Below are 17653 nucleotides of genomic sequence, written 5' to 3'. Positions count from 1 at the left end.
GGAAACAATAAAAATGCTCAAATCCATCTTGAAAACAAGGGGAAGCAGCAAACAAGAAGAATTTTAAGCCAGAGTCGGGTATGAGCTGTGATGTGTCCAGCAAATGCTTAATGCACTAACTTGGGTGCAGGAGCTCACATCCTTGATCCAAAATATCCTTGGGTAACCTGACTGCACAACCTGTGAGTAACAAAGGCAGCAGACTAGGGCAGAATCAGTAATTTACATTATAAAATAAAGCTTTGATCAATCAAGTGGAGAAATCAATAGTGCAATGAAAAATCCTGATGGTTAATACTGTACAGGATTTAACAGCTCTGTTCTCAGTTTTTCCATATGGTCTTTTTTATTTTTAATGTGAAGGCACACCTTCCAGCAAGAACTGAAGTCTTCAGAACATGGAAGAGACCATTGGAGATTTCAGCTGATTGAGAAAGGCTCAGAATTTATTAAGGCCAGGGAAACAAACCAAAAGAGACATTCTTCTAAATCACCTGGCAGCAAAATAACAAATGTTGAAGTGCTACTGAGGTCACTCTGAACATCCCAGCAGGATTATAAAGAGGTAATCCAGCACTGCCCCAACTGCCACACCAAGCTGTCTACAGAAGGCAACTTCCCCCACAGTGTGAAATCTGCTGAAGTGTGGAGTGTGGAAACACATGAACCGTACATTTCCTTAACAGCACCCATTCCAGCTGCAAACTCCTGGGGTGGGTGCAAGGGCAAGTCACCTTCTGCCCACAGTCACTTTGCAAAGCACTAGGTCCTGGGGAGAAGGGAAAGCTGCTATGGAACCCAGACTGAGGGTGCTGCATGCTGGCCTCCAGCTCTGAGCCACAGTCCCCTTGATGTGGTGCACCACTCCAAACAGAACTGCCCTCTCTTTTATCCTACATCCTCTCAAACCCAACCACCCCAGAACAGCTCTAGAGCACATAACTCCCAAATCAGGACAAGAAACTCTTTTTGCTGTGGGGGACTACAGTGGGTCCTTGGATTCCCTGACAGGGGGGGGATGGGAACAGAAATTAGCCTTGAAGATATTAAGGCCTACCCGTGAAAAAGATGGGAGTAAAGGAGTATCCGGAGATGTTAAGGATGTACCCGTGAGAGAGAAGGGAGTAAAAGAGTAACACTGACGACAGCAAAAATAGCCAACGAGATGTTACTGCTGTAACTTGTAACCAATACTGAAGGGACACGTGAATTGGTAAAACTGTATAAAAATGCACTTGTGGCAATAAATGGCATCTAATACTTTCATCCTGGAAGAACTTGGTCTATGTCATTTGTCCGTCTCAACTGTGACATTGTGCCCCGCGTATGGCACCACTCCGACACTTTAGATGCATCAGACTTTTGGCCTTGCCCCCAGGTCGTATTTCTGCAGCTCTGAAACACCCAAAGATGAGACAGGAAGGCGGGTAAGATCACACAGTAAAGCCCATGAGCTTTCTGGAGTGGCCTTTAAGGTAGAGCAAGAGAAGATCACCACAGCTATTTTGGAGGCAAGGAAAACACACAGGCTGCACTTTCATGTGACCAGGGTTATTCAGAATTAGTGCCTGAGAGTGCTGAGCCTCAGCCCAAGGCAGGTCTTGGAGCCCAAGCACACAAGGTGCCAGTGGCACATGGGATAACAGTATCCACTGCCCTCCATTTATCTTCTTCAGAAGAGAAAGGGAGGTGCAATACGACCCCATCCCTCACCATGTGTGTCACACAGCTCCCTCCAAAGGAATATGCTCTAGCAGAAACTATGTAGCTGCCGTCACTATTGAGATCAGACCCCTCCTTCCCAACTCACTGAATAATTTTTGTATGTTTGCATGTGCATACTCCAGGATACATCAGGCTGGTGCCGTTAGCTTTAGCAGCTGGTGACCATCCACATTGCTCTGATGTTCCTCCATGAAGCCTCAGGCACTGGTTTACTCTTCTCTCTTCCTTTTCTGGCATGAGGAATCTATGTACTCATCCACTGCTGCACTGCCAATTTTCTGGTGTGGGTTTTGGCCACACAGGCCTTTTCTCCCTTTGTCATTTCCTCACCAGTACACACATTCCAAGGGAGGGGGACTGGCCGCCAGAGGCCACCATCTCCTACAGAAACAGAGGCCAGCGTGCTGCCCAAGCTCACTCTCTTCAAGAGGATCCACTCCCAGTTTTGACACCAGTATTCCTCAATCATGCAAACCTTTTTCTTTTTTTGCCCCCTGCTGAAGGCATGGATACTAAAAACCACATAACTAAGGTCGCAAGAAGAAAGGCAATTAACTGCTGACAAATGCAGCAGCCCTGAGGTAAAGGGCAGCGTCTGCCACTCCCATTCCAGAGAGGGCCACACACATGCAGCAAGGGCATTAGGGCACTTCATGCTCCCCAAGCTATCGCAATTAAGATCAGCACATTCAGCAGACAATGGAATGAACAGTTCGTTCCTGCTCTGGCTGGTATTACCACAGAAATAGCTCCTAGCTGTTCCCTCTCCTGAGCACCAATGGATTTCAAGATCCTTTACAAAACTGGAATCATGTCCCCTTTCCAGCAAGTACCAGCATTAGCACAGTTGCTCTTTTGCTTCAAATAAGTCACAAATATTTCTCTCTTAGCAAAATTATTTTAAAGATTTATTCACAAAGTTAACAAATTTCACCTGGCACTGGTATCAAACAAAAAATTCCCCTCTGGTGCCATGCCTGACTGCCAGGGTAACACATGAGACAAGATGACACCATATCTCCATGGAAAAAGGATTTACTGCACAGCAGACATGCCAGAGCACTGATGCACGAGCAGCAGAGTCCTTCCTAGTTGCATAAATCACCCTGACGATGTGCCTGTTGTACTAAGCGACAGATCACTTCCTTTGATAAAGCCAAGTATTGGCTCCGCAAGGGAAGGCCCAAGGACAAAAGGGTTACACCAAGTAGAGAAGCTGACTTCCAGCATAAGTTTTTAAGAGACTCTGTGGCACTGAGACATTGAGCTGGAGATCAGTGCAGAAATAAATGGGTACAGCATCTAGTCACCCAGGCCAGTGCTCAGGACACAAGAAAAGGCTGAAGTGGGTTCACTGCTGGTCATAGACCCAAGTAAACCAGGCCCTTGCCCACAATGAAGGGGCTCCGAAGAGCAGCAGGCCAGATGTGGAGTGCTGTCCCAGATGCCAGTCTGAGCTCCACCTTCTCTGCTAATCTTGGTCACGGCCCATTTTGCCCGTCATTCTCCGTCGCTGAGTCTTAGTGGTCCGCCCCGTGCTGGATTTCTGCATTTTCTTGCGTGGGCCTTGCCCACGTTGAGGTCGCTTTCCTTTTGTCTTTTTCCGGCTGTGCATGTGCAGTGTGGCAGTAAGAGAAGAAATCCTGTGCAGGGCAGGAAGAAAGAAATGTTTGGAGAACAAAATCTACAGGAGCAAGGCAACACCACAGCAGTAACAGGAGAGTTGTGTGGCCCAGCAAGAGTGGACACCAGCCAGGGAAAGCCCCAGGAGAACACCACTGTGCTGGGCATCATCCTGAGAGGGCAGGAAACCTGCAAGTCTACATGTGCAGTAACCAAAACGAATTTTCTGAGCAGTGGGCTGTTCAGCCACCAGAGAGTTAAGTCATTCTCCAAATCCCCAAAGCAGCTGTAAATCCTGGATACCAAAAAATGTGGAGAATGCCAAAGCTTTAGGGTCTTTAGACCTTCAGTCCTAGAGATAAACTCTGCACCCTGCAACACACCCTTCCCAGCAGCATCTGGAGAAGGACTAGGTAAACAGTTCAGGGCAAAGCCTGCCCTGCAACTGCATCCTCCTCTGGACGCTGTCACCAGGGATCAACAAGATGGGAACCAAGAGCCCAGGCCAGGCATGTGCTCTGCTAGTGCCCTCTGCTGGCTTCTGCCACCGCGTTCCTTCCCTGCAACCACACCGCTCATCTGGGACCATGACAAGCAAGGTCCTCCTGATCAGCTTGCAGAGCCCAGCAGCAAGGACTTGAATGAATTTACACATACTTTTCAGACAGGAAGGGGTTTCTGGCCTTTTTGGGCATCGTTCTCACGGGCTTGTTTGCCACCTCTTCCTCTTGCTCTCCTTCTGATCCATCACTTTTTCCCTTAAAAAAGAAGCAAAAAAGAGAAAAAAGTTGCTATAGACACATTAAAACAGGAACACTTGCAATTCTGTTGTTTCTGCTGCCTTCTTGATTTCATCCTGTTTTGTAAACCATCTAGTCATGGATGATTTTTTTTAATTCTCCACATCCCTTGCTGTCCAAATCTCAAGGTTTCTTACTGCAGCCCCTCAGAAAGGGAAAACCAGTGAAAAGTCCTATAGTAATCCACCCTAAGATCCAAAAACTTCAGCATTATCATGGATATGCAACTGAAGTCAAAACTATGAGATGAAGGTTTCAGCTTCTTTGTTAAATTACTTACAAAACCTCTTTAAGATGATTTTCAGATTAGAAGACAACATTATGAATTTAAAAGGTTAACACAGACAATTCCCCAAAGAGCTCAAATCCAGCCACAAGTCATGAAGACCAAAAGGATCAAGTCAAACAGTACCTGAAAGGCCCTATGAAACTAACATGAGAGCTCAGTTACAATATATTTTGAGAATAAAAGCAACTACAACCAGAGCTGAGTGGTTTCCTTATTTGTGGTCCAAGCACAGCATCATGGAGAAAGAAATCCCCTCCTCATGCTAATAGTAATTTTTCGTGGACAGGACACAGGAAAGAGGTTGAGGATAGCCCAAACAGTGAAGTCTGAAATCTTGCTGCTTATTTTGTATCAGCTTTTAAAAGCTCCACTCTCGCCATCCAACCTGGTGGCACCTTTCACTTACACAAGGTCAGTTGGGACTAGGCAAAGGATTTCAAGGTGGTTTGGAGTGAGCTGTTTACATAGGACATGTCTTCCTCTTTAGAGACCCAACATAACTTGCAGAAGAATGTGAAAGTTATGAGTTTCCCTCTTTGTCCTTGCTTCCACTCAGCTGCAAGCCTTTGGGCATATGCTGGAGTACCAGCCCTACCTATCCAGCCCCGGGAATGTTTACAGCAGAGAGGCAGCAAAAGGCTTTACCACAGGGGTGGTCAGTCCCAGCTGGCGTGCCCCTGAGAGGTCCAGGTCACTGATGGTGGTCACTGTTACAACGTGGTTTGGGTGGTCGATGTTCACAGACTCTGTACGCGATGTCACCAAGTGCTCCAGTTCGTCAGCCTCATCTAGGGACACAAGACATCCTGCACTGCAAAGTGCCCCTCTTTTCACAAGATACGCTTGCTTGTTCCTGCAGTGCCACACTGAGGGGTGGACCCAGCCTCTGCAAGCAGGGTTAAGTGATGGAGGGGCTTGAACACCAGCACTACAACCATGAAGGGCAAGCTCCTTCTCCCAGGAGAAAGGACCTGGTGACACCTTGGAAATGTCCTCCTGCTTGCTCCTTTTGGTACAACCCACCTGACTCCTGTCCCACCAAGGCCAGAGGGCTGTGGGAGTCACTGCTCAGATCACTGCCCAGCTTCCCAGGGGGACATGAGAAGAGCGAGGAGCTGACATGGGACCATGTGTGGGCACCCTTGCTCCAGCTCCTATCACCCAGCCAAGGATATCGGACACAGACACCCGCCCCCCGGCCAGCACGTACCGAGCGCCTCCTCCCTCTCGCTCAGCATCTTCAGGTACTCTTGGTGCCGCTGAGAGATGGAAAAGGGTCACTGCGGCGCCTCTGCCGCTCCGGCCGGGACAGACCCGTGTCCCCGCAAGCGGGGCAGGAGGAGCCCGAAGAGCCCCCCTGCCCCCGGGCTGCCCCGCTCCCGGGCCGCCATGGCGGGGAGCGGGGAACCCTTCTCCAAGGAAGGCTGGAGGGGAGATGTGTGTGGGGCTACCTCCTCCTTCATCTTCCTCTGCTCCTCCTTCAGCTTCCGCTTGATCTCCTCCAGCGCCGCCTTCCTCCGCTCCACCTTCCGCTTGTGGAAGCCGGTCAGGTACTCCCTGCCGCCGGCAACACAGAGCCCCCCCACCTTTTAGCGACCCCCTCACCGTGGGGTGCGACCCCCCCCACCCCGCCTCCGGGGCCCGGCCAGCCTCACCTCCGCCTCTCCTCGTCGAAAGTCACCACCAGCCGCGCCTCACGGCCGCCCGGACCCTTCTTGTTCTTCTTACGGCCCATGGCGATCCCACGTTGCCGCCGCCGCCCGCCCCTTCCGCCGCCGCCCGGCCTGAGGGGCGGCCCCTGCCCCGCCCGCCATTTCGTGCCGCCGCGCCCGGCGGGATGCGGGGACGCTGGGTTCCTCGTGATATCCCAGGCGGGCGGCCTTTGTCTGCCGAGCCGCCGTTGGGCTGAGCGGCCCCGGGGTGCGGGATGACCCCGGGTGGGCGGTGAGATGAGCGGGAGGTCGGGGCACCTCAGGGCTGCTGCCTTGGCTGCGGTTTAAAGGAGCCGCATGGAGCCGGCAGCGGGTCCTCCTGTCCTGTCGGTGTGTGGGACCTGCGTGCGCCCCCTCGCCCGCTCCAGGTGCATTTTTTCCCCCAAGCTGCGGCTAGGAGAGAGAAGCTGCCGTTTTGACCTTACAGGCATGTGCTGCCAGCCATGTCATCCAGCCGCGGGTGGGGGCTCCTTCAGGCCGGGTGCCTACAGCCCCGGCTCCTCTCCTGCTCCCTCCTGGCAAAACGCTGTTACGGCGCTGCCTTGTGCGGCCAGCACAGCACCCGATCCCTCACCCCCAGACCCACTCTGCCACACCTCCTGAGTATTTTACATCTGCATCTCTTCAATCAATGTTGTTCCTCCAAATATTTAACATCTGCATCTCTTCAGTAAAGGTCTAAGGGTTTATTTCAAGCTGTTGTCATTGCTTGGTGTCAGTGGCACCTGTGGCACTCTCAGCTGGGGGAGGCAAGTGTGGGGATGGGTCTTGGCTCTGACACTGAGCCACCAAGATGCAGGACCTGGCTGAACAACAGCTCTGGTTTCTGTAGGTGATGTTGGAGAAAGGTACCAGCATGAGTTGTTGGGGGCATCAGGGCTGCCGGGTTCTTAGCTGCTGGCTTCAGTGACTTTGGCTGAACTCTTGAACCTTTCTTGCCCTCCAGTCCTTGCCCTAAAAACAGGTGTAATGCTTGTGTGGTGGCCAGCTGACTTTGGTGGAAGCTCCTGAAGTGCTGCGGGGCAGCCAAAGCCAACCCCGCAGTGCACAGAGCATGACAAGTCCTGACACGGCCCGTTGACCGCTCGTGCAGGGCCACCTCGCCTTTATCAGCTCTCTTGCTGCTTGCACTCTTCCTGGCCTGTCCTTTCTCCAGCAGAAATGCGGAAAAACCAGTTCTGTGGTTAATTGCTGCACTTCCCTCCACGCCCATGGGGCAGGTCTTCTCCTCCTCCTCACTCACAGCCTGGCTGCACTTCAGCCTCCAGCCTCTTCGTCCTTGCCTGCGCTCAGCCGGCTCAGGTGCACCGTCAGGCCTCCACGCTCCTTCCATTAACCTCACGGTTTCTCGTGCCTTCCCCTTTTTCCTCCGTCTGCAAGAGCGGCTGGCTCTCTGGTGGTTCCTTCTTCCTTGGGCAACCCAGTGGGTTGGGTTGGCCCACAGGTACGGAAGGTGCAGGCAGCCGCCTTCCCGGCCCGGCCCTGCCCTGCGGAGTAGCATTGGACATGATGGCTGGAGGACATGACAGAAGTATGAAGGCCCTGAGGGAGGTGTGGAGAAGAGCGGAAAACTCTTCATGCGCAGACTGTGGGAAGCCAGGTGAGTCTCCAAGGGCTGCTGGAGGAAGAGTCAGGAGCTGGGACTGGTCTGATTATCTGACTGCACATGAACCTTGGGGAGAGAGGGAGGAGAGGAGTTGCTCTGTCTGGATATTTGCTTCCTCTCCGTGGAGGTGAGTTGGCGAGGGAGGAGGAAGGGCATGCTGCCACAGCGTTTGTGGGAAGAAGGACAGTGACATAGTAGTGCCAGATGAGCACAGAGCTGTGTAGCTGCAGCACTGTCGGTGGTGGTCATGTCAGATCTCAAATACAAATCAAGGTCAAGCCCAGTCAGGACCTGACAGGAAAGCTCCTGGTGAAATCCTAACTGCTGCAGAAAGAAGGCATGATTCAGGAGGGCATTGTCTCCACCGTGACTCAGCTCGGAACTGACAACCTGCCACAGGCGCCTCAGAGGTTTATTTTACTGAAGGGCTTGCCTTCTTGAAAAGGTACCCAGCTCGAGGTCCTACAAGTGCTGCTCAAAACGCAGATTGTAATCCTCCCAAAATGAGCATGTAGAGTGTACCACCCAAGCCAAATTAAGGCTGGGCTAATTAGTACCATTTTAGCTTCTTAAATTCTCTGAAGAAAATTTTGGATTCAAGTCTGCTTTCCACTTTCTGAGTGAAATGCTGTTGGGAATTTGCACTCGACAGCTCCTGGAGTCTGTTCCCAGGCTGGTTTCATTTTCATCGAGGGTGACCCTTTACACAAAAGTTTGCAAGGCACTTTAGAGTGTTTTGAGGTTCAGGTCAATAGAAATTCAGATGAAGTGGTTGAAGCAGGGAGAATGAGGGACTAATAGCTATGGTTTTTCCTGACTGGCATCTGCATTTTCGGTGTTAATTAATCAGCTCTGATGAAACTGTTGTCACCCAGCTCTCTGTTTCTCAGGACTACTTTCTCAGTTGAGGCATATCTCTCAGGGGAATTTACCACTTCTAGTCATACTCATTTATTATACCCTCAGATCCTGACTGGGCATCCTCTACTTTGGGTGTCTTTATATGCCTCAGCTGCTCAGGAATTCACCGCAACATCCCGAGCATCAGCAAAGTCAAATCCCTGAAGATGGACCACTGGGATGATGCCCAGGTGCAGGTGAGACCTTTATCCCCACTGGTATGTCAGGTGGGTTGGGTCTAGGCCATAGACTAACTGTCCTGTCAAAATTTAATCTGGTTTAATCTGTCCCTTTGCTACTCATGCTCTGTATTCTCAAGTGGGGATACTCCCCCTAACCCACCGGGAGAAGGATGATGCGCTTGCCTTATGCGTCTCCCCATCTCCTGTTACTTTATGGCAAATGCAGAGTTCTTGCAATGTACCTTGCCAAGGCTCAGGGTCTTTGTCACTCCAGATTATTAATTTTTCACTTGCCCACAGCATCCAGCCTCAATGTCTTCTCTTGGTTTCAACAGTCTGAGGGGAAAGTCTTGGGCAATTCCATGCTCCGAGAAGAGTTTCCAGATAAAATGTGATCTCTTGAGAAAAATGGCATTTATGGGAACTTGACTTCTCCCCGTTACACTACCCTCAACCCACTAATCTTCAGGGGACTGAAAACATTTTCTGACGATCCAAAGAAAATAATCTGTATCTCTCTGCTCACAAGCAGGAGGTTTGGAATGTCCTCCCAAATGGCATTACAGAGCTGTTATTGAACTTGGTCTCCCTGAACATGTGGGGCATGGCAGCAAATCCACTGAATGTGTGTGCACCCAGCCCCACGGAAGTGACTTTTGTGACATACTGTTTATTCAATTGCAATCACTGTAACTTCTGAGAGTAGACAAGACCATTGAGACCCACCTTTCTGTAGCCAAACTTTGCTGGGATGGTGCAATGGAGGGGAAAGAGAATGCTCCATTGAATCTCAATGTGCATGTAGCCCTATGGTGGGTCAGGGAAGGAAAATGTCCAACATGAGTCTGCATCAAAGGGAAGGCACTAACTCTCTTTCTAACTCTGCAGTTTCTGGCCAAGCATGGGAATGCTGTGACTAAAGCCACATACGAAGCTCACATCCCTATTTACTATTACCAACCAACCTACAATGACTGCCAGTAAGTTGCTGCATGCAGAAGAAAAGGGGGAAGGGCAGTTCTGGGTTCCTCTAGTTCATTTCTAAGCTGTCTGTCACCTCTCTCCCCAGAGTGCTGAGAGAACAGTGGATACGGGCCAAATATGAACGCAAAGAGTTCACCGAGCCGGGAAAACAGCTGCCATATTCTGATGGTAAGAGCAGAGCACAGCATCAACATATCCCGCCTGTTGCCTTTGCTGGAAGCTTTTGAGCACCACAAGGAGAAAGCTCATAGTGTCAGTGTTTCAACAAGTGCTCCTGAGAACACAGCTGTTACTTACAGGGCTTTGTTTTGGGTGGGGTAAAATTGTGGGCAGCATAGTCTGGCACTGCCACAGGTTGCTTCCAAGCCTGGTATTACCAGCTGGCATTTTTCTGAAGGCATTTGCTGTCTTGGTGCAGCTAGACCTCTGTGGTAAGGAATTTCTGTCCTGCTGCATGCCACCCCCTCTAACCATGGCAGTTGTGTTTGAAATGTCACTACCAGTCCTGTGACACAAGGTGCTGTAGCCCACGGGTCTGCAGCGTCAAGTGGGAAGAGTTCTGGTCCCATGCCAGGGTTTGTGTGGGCCAGGACTCTGGTGTTTGCTGGAGAGACGGGTCTCACACTGTCAGAGGCAGTAGTGGGAGTCAGACTAGGAGTTGGGAAGCATCTGGGAATGTCTTGTGGTGACCATTTATCTGGGCTGCAAACCCAGGAACACCACCATCTTCAGCTGTCAGAAGTGAGACCTCTCCTTCTCAAGTGTTTGTTCTCAGCACAGTCCATCATGTGCTTTATTTCAGAAGCGTGGCTGGGACCCCAGCCTACATGTAGCTCTCTGATGCCTCCTGTGCCTGTGGTGGGATGCTCTTAACAGTGGCATTTCTGCTCCTAGGGGTGAAGGAAGGCATCCTCTGGAAGCGAGGTCGAGACAATGGGCAGTTCCTTCCCCGCAAGTTCGTCTTGTCTGAGAGAGAGGGGTGTCTGAAGTATTTCACCAAGCAGGATGTGAGTATGGTGGTCAGCTCCCACCTCAGTGCATACTCCACCCAGGGCAGTGGGTCATGGAGACATTCCTATCTCCTGCACATGTTTCTGAGGTTGCCTTGCGCATCCCAGGCCAGGGATGCTAACAGAAACATGTCCCTGAGGAGAGGGCTCCCGTTCCTACTATCAGGGTGACATTTCTCCATGTCCTCTCTTCGTACTTCCTTACACCTGGTGAATGGGCTGACCTTCCACTTCACCCCCTTCCATTTGCCTCCTGTGTAATTCTGCACCATCGCTAGAACCAGCCTCAGCCCACTGTGAGCCAAGTTGGCAAAAACCTTTTGTTTGGTTTGTTTTGAGGAGGCCTGCTTTCCTGCTCATTCGTCTGCCTGAAATGAATATGGCAAGTGCTAATATACTGTCGCAAGGGAGGGAATGGCTTGGGGTAGGAAGGAGCAGGAGATGCCATCCAGAGGGACCTGGACAAGCTCAAGAAGTGGGCCATGCAAACCTCGATGAGATTCAACAAGGCCAAGTGCAAGGTCCTGCACCTGGGTTGGTGCAAACCCTGGTATCAATACAGGCTGGGGGCTGAAGGGATTGAGAGCAGCCCTGTGGAAAAGGACTTGGGGATACTGGTGGATGAAAGATTGGGTATGAGACAGCAATGTGTGCTTGCATTCCAGAAAGCCAACCATATCCTGGCCTGTGTGAAAAGGAGTGTGGCCAACAGGTTGAGGGAGGTGATTCTGCCCCTCTGCTCTGGTGAGACTCCACCTGGAGTACTATCTCCAGCTCTGAAGCCCTCAGTACAGGAAAGACATGGACCTGTTGGAGAGGGTCCAGAGGAGGCCACGAAAATTATCAGAGGGCTGGAACATCTCTCCTGTGAGGACAGGCTGAGAGAGTTGGAGTTGTTCAGCCTGGAGAAGAAAAGTCTCCAAGGAGACGTTATTGTGGCCTTTCAGTACTTAAAAGGGACCTATGAGAAAAAGGGGACAGAATTTTTAGTGGGACCTGTTGGGACGGGAGAGTGGATAATGATTTTAAACTGAAGGAGGGTAGATTCAGGCTGGACATGAGGAAGGAATTTTTTCCAATGAAGGTGATAAAACACTGTTCCAGGTTGCCCAGAGAGGTGGTAGATGCCCCATCCCAGGAGACATTCAAGGCCAGGCTGGATGGGGCTCTGAGCAACCTGATCTATTTGAAGATGTCCCTGCTTATTGCAAGGGGGTTGACTAGATGACCATTGAAGATCCCTTCCAACCCAAACTATTCTCTGATTCTTGGGGTGGGCTCTCTCCTTTTGAGGTCAGATAGCCTTTAGACTGGCTCAGCTGTAAGGTCAGATGCAGTCTCAATGTTTCACTGGCAGTTCCAGAGTAGGCATAGCTCAAATCTGAATTGGAAGGGCTGGGCCACTGTTTGGGCTCGAGCTCACCACACAGTGAAAGGAGTGTGTGCTACAACAGTTTTGTTGAGAAGGGGCAGTTTTTACATTTTGAAACACTCTGACCCTGCCTTACCCAACTGAGTTGGTAGCTCAGGTCTCTTTCTCACTAGGACTGATCATGCATGACCAATGCCATTCTGTTTTCAGGCCAAAGAACCCAAACTCAATGTTAAAATAGATGTCATCAATGCTACGTTCCAGCCAGTGAAGATTGGAAACCCCAATGGCCTGCAGATCACCTATCTCAAAGACAACAAGACCCGGAATATATTTGTCTACCATGAAAGCGGAAAGGTATCTGGTTTTAGCATCAAACACTGCAAAGCCATTGTGGTGGTTTGAGGAGCTTCTGGTATTAAATAGTCTGAAGCATGGGTAGGAGGGGGTGTGCACGTGCAAGTTACTGTAGGTAACAGGGTGGGGGTTCTGGCTTTGTATTTGTGTGTCTGTGAGAGAGTTTTGCTGCAGGGAGCAGGGCAGACGCACTGGCTGAGTTGGTTTGTGTGGGAGGAGAAGATGTGCAGATGTGTTGCCTGTGTGTGTGAGGGAGAGGCTATAGGTGCTGGGGAGGGAGAGCTGTCTGTGTTTGTAGTTAATGTAGGGTTGGATGCAGCTGGGTGAATTTAGATGGCTCATTGTTGCTCTGGCTAAGCTTTTGGTCCTGTCCTTTTCCTTTCTCAGGAGGTGGTAGACTGGTTCAATGCCATTCGCTCTGTGCAGTTCCATTACCTGAAGGTAGCATTTCCTATTGCCAGCGATAATGAGGTAAGGCAGCACTAGAGCACACTGCTGAGTCTCCCACTGGTGCTTGGTTATGTGATAAAAGAGCCCATTAGTTATTATTAGAACCCCAGGTACAGAAGTGGAAATTGCAGTGTTTAGATAGAGGGTTGAGAAAGGGCATGTAAAAGAGCTTGTGGTGGCCAGAAAACAACAGCTTTCTGCTGTTTCTGAGCACTTTGGAGATAGAAGTGACTCCTGGCTAGGCACTTCTGCAAACATGAATCTAAAGGGTGACTGAATTGGGGGGAATAGAAGGAAGGGTGGGGAGCAAAATTGAATAGCAAAGAAACATGGCTAAGTGGATGTTACTCTTGCCTTTTTGTCAGATTAAAAATCGGCTGACAAGAAACTTCTTGAAGGAGGGATACATGGAGAAAACTGGCCCCAAGGTGAGCTGCTGTGGGAGAAAAAAATCTAACAGGGACCCACCAGAGAGCCACTGACCTTCCCTACTACAATGTTTTTTTCCTACTGTTTCCCTGTTCCCCCCTGACTCTTTAGACACCCGTGGGAACAATGTGTGTGCACCAAGGGAGGGGAGGATGAAAGGAAGGGGAAGGACACATGTGAAAGTAGATGAAGCCAGAGTCCCTGCTTTCTCCCAGAAAAACAGATCTCTCTGCATGTGTCTGTGTGTGCGTGACCTTACAGGTATTTAGTGTCTAGATTTCTCCTGTCTCAACTCTGGGGTCCTTCACAGAAGTCCAAGAGTTGTGGACAGCAGTTCGGACTGAAAAACCCGATAATAATCCCCACTCTCAGCTCAGAAAGGGTGAGGAGAAGGTTGCTGTTAAGGCAGGGGCTTGGTCGAAGTGGTTGGGATGAATTTTGGGTATCCATTTGCGCTGCTCACGGCAGAGGGCACTGTCCCCTTACACATGTCACCTCTTCCCTTCACAGCAGAGAGAGGCTTTTAAGAAGCGCTGGTTCACCCTGGATCACCGCAGGCTCATGTACTTCAAGGATCCTTTGGTGAGGGAAAGATCTGACCTCTGGTAGTGGCAGGCAGCAATGCTGAGGGCAGGGCCAAAGTCCAACCAGAGTCTTTGCTCTGCACTAAGGGCGGCTTGCAGGTTCCCCAGCTGCTCTGGATGGACTCTAGGTGTTCCCATTTCCATCCCGCTTAGTTCATCCCATGCTTTCTGTGTTTGTTTCACTGCCTGCAGACAATGGGAACATGGAGGGCAGTGGTATAAAGGTGGTGATGGAGAGGAGAGTGACACCGGGGGGGACATGGAGAGACAGGAGCAGCAGTTCCTCTCTCAGACATCTCGAGGTCCATGCTCTTAAATTTTCCTTTCCAACACTGCCTTGAAGTATAGATTCCCTGCTCTTCTGAATTCCCTGACCACCTTCAAATCTTTTTGCTGCTACATCCCTGGTCCTCACCCACTCTCCTCCTGCCCTTAGGTGTACTACTATTATTCCCTGGTTCTCTTGGGATGCTGTAAATCCTTCTTTCCCTCCTGACATGCAGGATGCATTTGCTAAGGGTGAAGTGTTTGTGGGCAGCAAAGAGAATGGCTATAGTGTCCAGAAGGGATTGCCTTCCGGGACACAGGGAAACTTCTCTTGGCATTATGGCCTCACCATTGTCACCCCTGACCGGGAATACCTCTTCACCTGTGAGACAGAGACTGACCAGCTGGACTGGATTGCAGCCTTCACTAGTGTCATCAACCAGGCCATGACACCACAGGAATATGCAAGTGAGTGGGCGGATGTAATTTCCTTCCCCTCCTGCCATTCCAATCAGGGTATTGCCCTAATGCACCATCTTTTTCCTTCACTACAGTTGAAGCCTACTTCAAGTTTAAATCCTAGGAAGCCAGGCAGGAACCTTGCTATGACTTGACTCTACTTGGCCCTGTTGGATGGGCTGTCAGGAGAGATCGACATCCAAGAAACACAATGCTCTTGAAGCACCCTTCAAAGCACTTGCCTTCCCCATAGATGGTCCACTTTGTTCTGGGGGCCAAATTAAGCTGCTTCCTTTCAAGTGCAAGATTTTGTGAGTCTTAAACCTCGGTGCAACCTGTCACTGTTAAATTGCTGTGATCTGACTGGATGCTGGCAGGCCTTGCCTGTCAATTGGACCTTGAAAACTTGTCACTTGCTATGTTGGACATGGGACCTAGTATTGCTCCTGCATGAAGCTGCAGACAGCCACCTACCTTACGCAAGAAAACAGCTGCCTGCCTGGAGCTACGCTGCAGCAGATTGCAGGGGCTGCTGGGCTAGGAGAGACAAGAAACAGCTTCTCTGCTGGCAACAGAGATGTGAAACATTTAGATATTTGATCAGTTAGAGCTGTAGTGGAGAAAGGTCACTTAAAAGACATAATCTAACAACCAAATGTGAGGCCTGTTTCCTCCTGCCGTGTGTGGGCTTGAAAGCTTCTTTGGACCACATTTGTGTGGAGACCTTCCTCCAATTGCTACAGAGAATGTTAACAGATCTGCTCAAAAACAATGTGTGTGTATACTTGTGTGTATGTGGGTAATGTGTGGGGGGGTAATGTATATGTGTGTGTATGTAACAAAAAGTGGTGGAAAGTGGGATACTACCCTAGGGAAGATACTGTAGGGTATATTCATGCCATTGAAGTTCAACTGTCAAATTGGAGTCTTTAATCACACCAGTAGAGAGAGGTTGGGTCTGGCACAGAGCAGCCTGTGGCATGTCTGATGCAGACTTTGGACTCTCTGTTGACTTTACTAGAGCGTGGGGGTTGATGTCTGAAGTTAGTAACACTAACTTTGCTCTGCTCCTTTATTCTCTTTATGTCAAAGGCCTGGCACTTTCATTCTGCCCTACACATTACATATGTATATCTTGTATATTACATAAACATACAATTTTATGCAGTAGTAGGAAGTCTGTATGTTCATGTCCTTCTAGTAACAGTTAACTGCTGAATCAACTCATGATTCATATCTTAAAGACCATGTCTTAAAAGTCTCCTGGGAGAGCTGTATTTCACATGCTGGAAGGACCAGCTGACTTCTGCTGGTGACACTGTAGAATCTGATGCGTCTGCAGTTTTACACAGGCAGTGTGAGAGTGGGCACCTAGTGTGTTAAGGGGGAGATAACTGGAATTAATGAGGTAACTAGTATTTTAATTAGCTCCTAAAGAAATGAATTAAAAAAATCCCTTTGTAATTTATTTTGACTTCCTATGTAAGCTAAGCTGCTGACTGCTAAGGCATGGGGTCGTTTCTTGGAAAAAAGCACAGACAAACAGAGCAAGGAGCCATAGCTATTCATTGCACTTGCTGGGGCATGTGGACTTTGAATCTTCCCATCAGAGTCAGATGGGCAAAGTCATAATCCCCCACTGCTTGTCTGGGGGCCCCTCTCTGTGCTGAGACCACCACAACCTGTTCGAAGCATCAACTTCTGGGATGAGAATCAGCTTCATCCTGCTGCCATGGCACAATGGAGCTTTCCACTCAAAAGCATGTTTTCACTGCAGTTTGATGATCTCTCCCAGTTTGGAGCATGACTGTCCTAAACACTGAAGGCCATTGCAAAGCTTGTGTTGCAAAACGAAGTGCCTTTCAGTTCTGATAGTGTGAAAATGGGGCAGTCCATTAGAAAAAATTCAAGCCCCATCTAAACAACAAAACAATGAGTTCTTTGGGAAGAAGAGTAGAGAGCATGACCCAGCTATGTCAAGTGCTGATACAGGCAACCAAGAGGGAGGCTTCTGAAGTTCCCTCCATCGATGACTTACGTGCCATATGCCCACTCCTGTGGCATGGTCATGCTGAAGCTGTTGCAGGCAGCACATTGCTCAGGAAGGTGCTTGGGTCCTACTGCTGTGAGGGCAGTACCAGTGAGAGGCTTCCTTCTCCTGTTTGATGCTGAGTTATTGCTGCTGGAGATGAATGGGGGTGTCTAGCTCAGCCATAATGATGCTAATGCACAAAAGAGGCAAAAAAGTGCGGCTGGTGTGGCCTGAAAACCCCTGAGAACTAAAGCAAAGAGCACTTGGTAGTGGTACATCTGTCTTTGCTCTGCAAATTCTGTCTCATGGTGTCTGTTCCCTGAGACAAATGAGGCTCAGATGTGGGTGAAGAAAGAGGCAGGTAGCACTGGGTGTAGACGTTTTAGGGCATATAGTTGTCATGCAGTGATGCCCCGCTAGAAGGCAACGGTGCCTGCCTAACACACTTTGCTCCCTGCTCTGAGGTCCTGGCGAAGAGAGGGAAGGAGAGGAAAGGCTTAGAGAAGGAGGGTGGCCTCTGGGGAGAGGGAGGAAAGAGTGGGTCTAAAATATCCAGCCCTTTGGGTCTCTAGGAGCTTGCTGCTGACTGAGGGACAAGGGTGGAACATGGCCAGGTCATATTAAATATGAGATGTCCTAACATCTGGTGGGTTTGCTTGCAAAACCAGGTGCTGCATCCATTTTCTACACCTCAAGAGCTCCTGATATCCTCGGAAGGGAGTGAGGGACAGGCCCTCTCCTCCCAGCTTGGCCAAGCGCTAAGGAGAGTGGTGTGGCAGCTCCCTGCCTATTGCATTTTCAGGGCCGGCCCTTGTTTCTCTTCTAAAGCCACAGTCTGATGCTTTCCTCCCATGCCACAGTAGGGAGTCTTG

At 49.9% G+C, this 17653-nt stretch overlaps 2 protein-coding genes across 3 annotated transcripts; one reads left to right on the top strand and one right to left on the bottom strand.

The window, feature by feature from the left end:
• Nucleotides 1-2626: 2626 nt before the first annotated feature.
• NOL12 (nucleolar protein 12) lies at nucleotides 2627-6250 on the bottom strand. Its single transcript, XM_082074360.1, has 6 exons — nucleotides 6093-6250; nucleotides 5889-5994; nucleotides 5648-5696; nucleotides 5083-5225; nucleotides 4006-4106; nucleotides 2627-3368 (listed from the first exon to the last, which is right to left on the bottom strand). The coding sequence occupies exons 1-6, from the start codon at nucleotides 6170-6172 to the stop codon at nucleotides 3197-3199; spliced, it is 651 nt and encodes a 216-aa protein (XP_081930486.1). The 5' UTR covers nucleotides 6173-6250; the 3' UTR covers nucleotides 2627-3196.
• Nucleotides 6251-6358: 108 nt separating this feature from the next.
• On the top strand, nucleotides 6359-16175 carry LOC309451006 (arf-GAP with dual PH domain-containing protein 1-like). 2 transcript variants are annotated; one of them, XM_082074336.1, is made up of 11 exons: nucleotides 6359-7749; nucleotides 8722-8852; nucleotides 9726-9817; nucleotides 9907-9989; nucleotides 10716-10828; nucleotides 12414-12560; nucleotides 12948-13031; nucleotides 13376-13438; nucleotides 13950-14021; nucleotides 14527-14758; nucleotides 14845-16175. In XM_082074336.1, the coding sequence occupies exons 1-11, from the start codon at nucleotides 7656-7658 to the stop codon at nucleotides 14871-14873; spliced, it is 1140 nt and encodes a 379-aa protein (XP_081930462.1). In that variant the 5' UTR covers nucleotides 6359-7655; the 3' UTR covers nucleotides 14874-16175. The 2 variants fall into 2 exon arrangements, with proteins under 2 accessions (XP_081930462.1, XP_081930463.1); XM_082074337.1 differs by lacking the exon at nucleotides 13950-14021.
• Nucleotides 16176-17653: the final 1478 nt, after the last annotated feature.

This window comes from Streptopelia decaocto, assembly GCF_964273445.1.
Source record: "Streptopelia decaocto genome assembly, chromosome: 1".
Taxonomy (NCBI): domain Eukaryota; kingdom Metazoa; phylum Chordata; class Aves; order Columbiformes; family Columbidae; genus Streptopelia; species Streptopelia decaocto.
Note: the sequence above shows the minus strand (reverse complement) of the source record. Positions and strands in the feature narration are given on the sequence as shown.

What these genes read in the sequence shown, in the direction of transcription:
- NOL12 (XM_082074360.1), bottom strand. Translation starts at nt 6,172, where the DNA reads ATGGGCCGTAAGAAGAACAAGAAGGGTCCGGGCGGCCGTGAGGCGCGG. An exon ending in TTCGACGAGGAGAGGCGGAG is followed by an intron (nt 5,995 to 6,092) that starts GTGAGGCTGGCC and finishes TGCCGGCGGCAG; the next exon opens with GGAGTACCTGACCGGCTTCC. An exon ending in AGAGGAAGATGAAGGAGGAG is followed by an intron (nt 5,697 to 5,888) that starts GTAGCCCCACAC and finishes TCCATCTCTCAG; the next exon opens with CGGCACCAAGAGTACCTGAA.
- LOC309451006 (XM_082074336.1), top strand. Translation starts at nt 7,656, where the DNA reads ATGATGGCTGGAGGACATGACAGAAGTATGAAGGCCCTGAGGGAGGTG. An exon ending in ACAGCTGCCATATTCTGATG is followed by an intron (nt 9,990 to 10,715) that starts GTAAGAGCAGAG and finishes TTCTGCTCCTAG; the next exon opens with GGGTGAAGGAAGGCATCCTC. An exon ending in TCTACCATGAAAGCGGAAAG is followed by an intron (nt 12,561 to 12,947) that starts GTATCTGGTTTT and finishes TTCCTTTCTCAG; the next exon opens with GAGGTGGTAGACTGGTTCAA.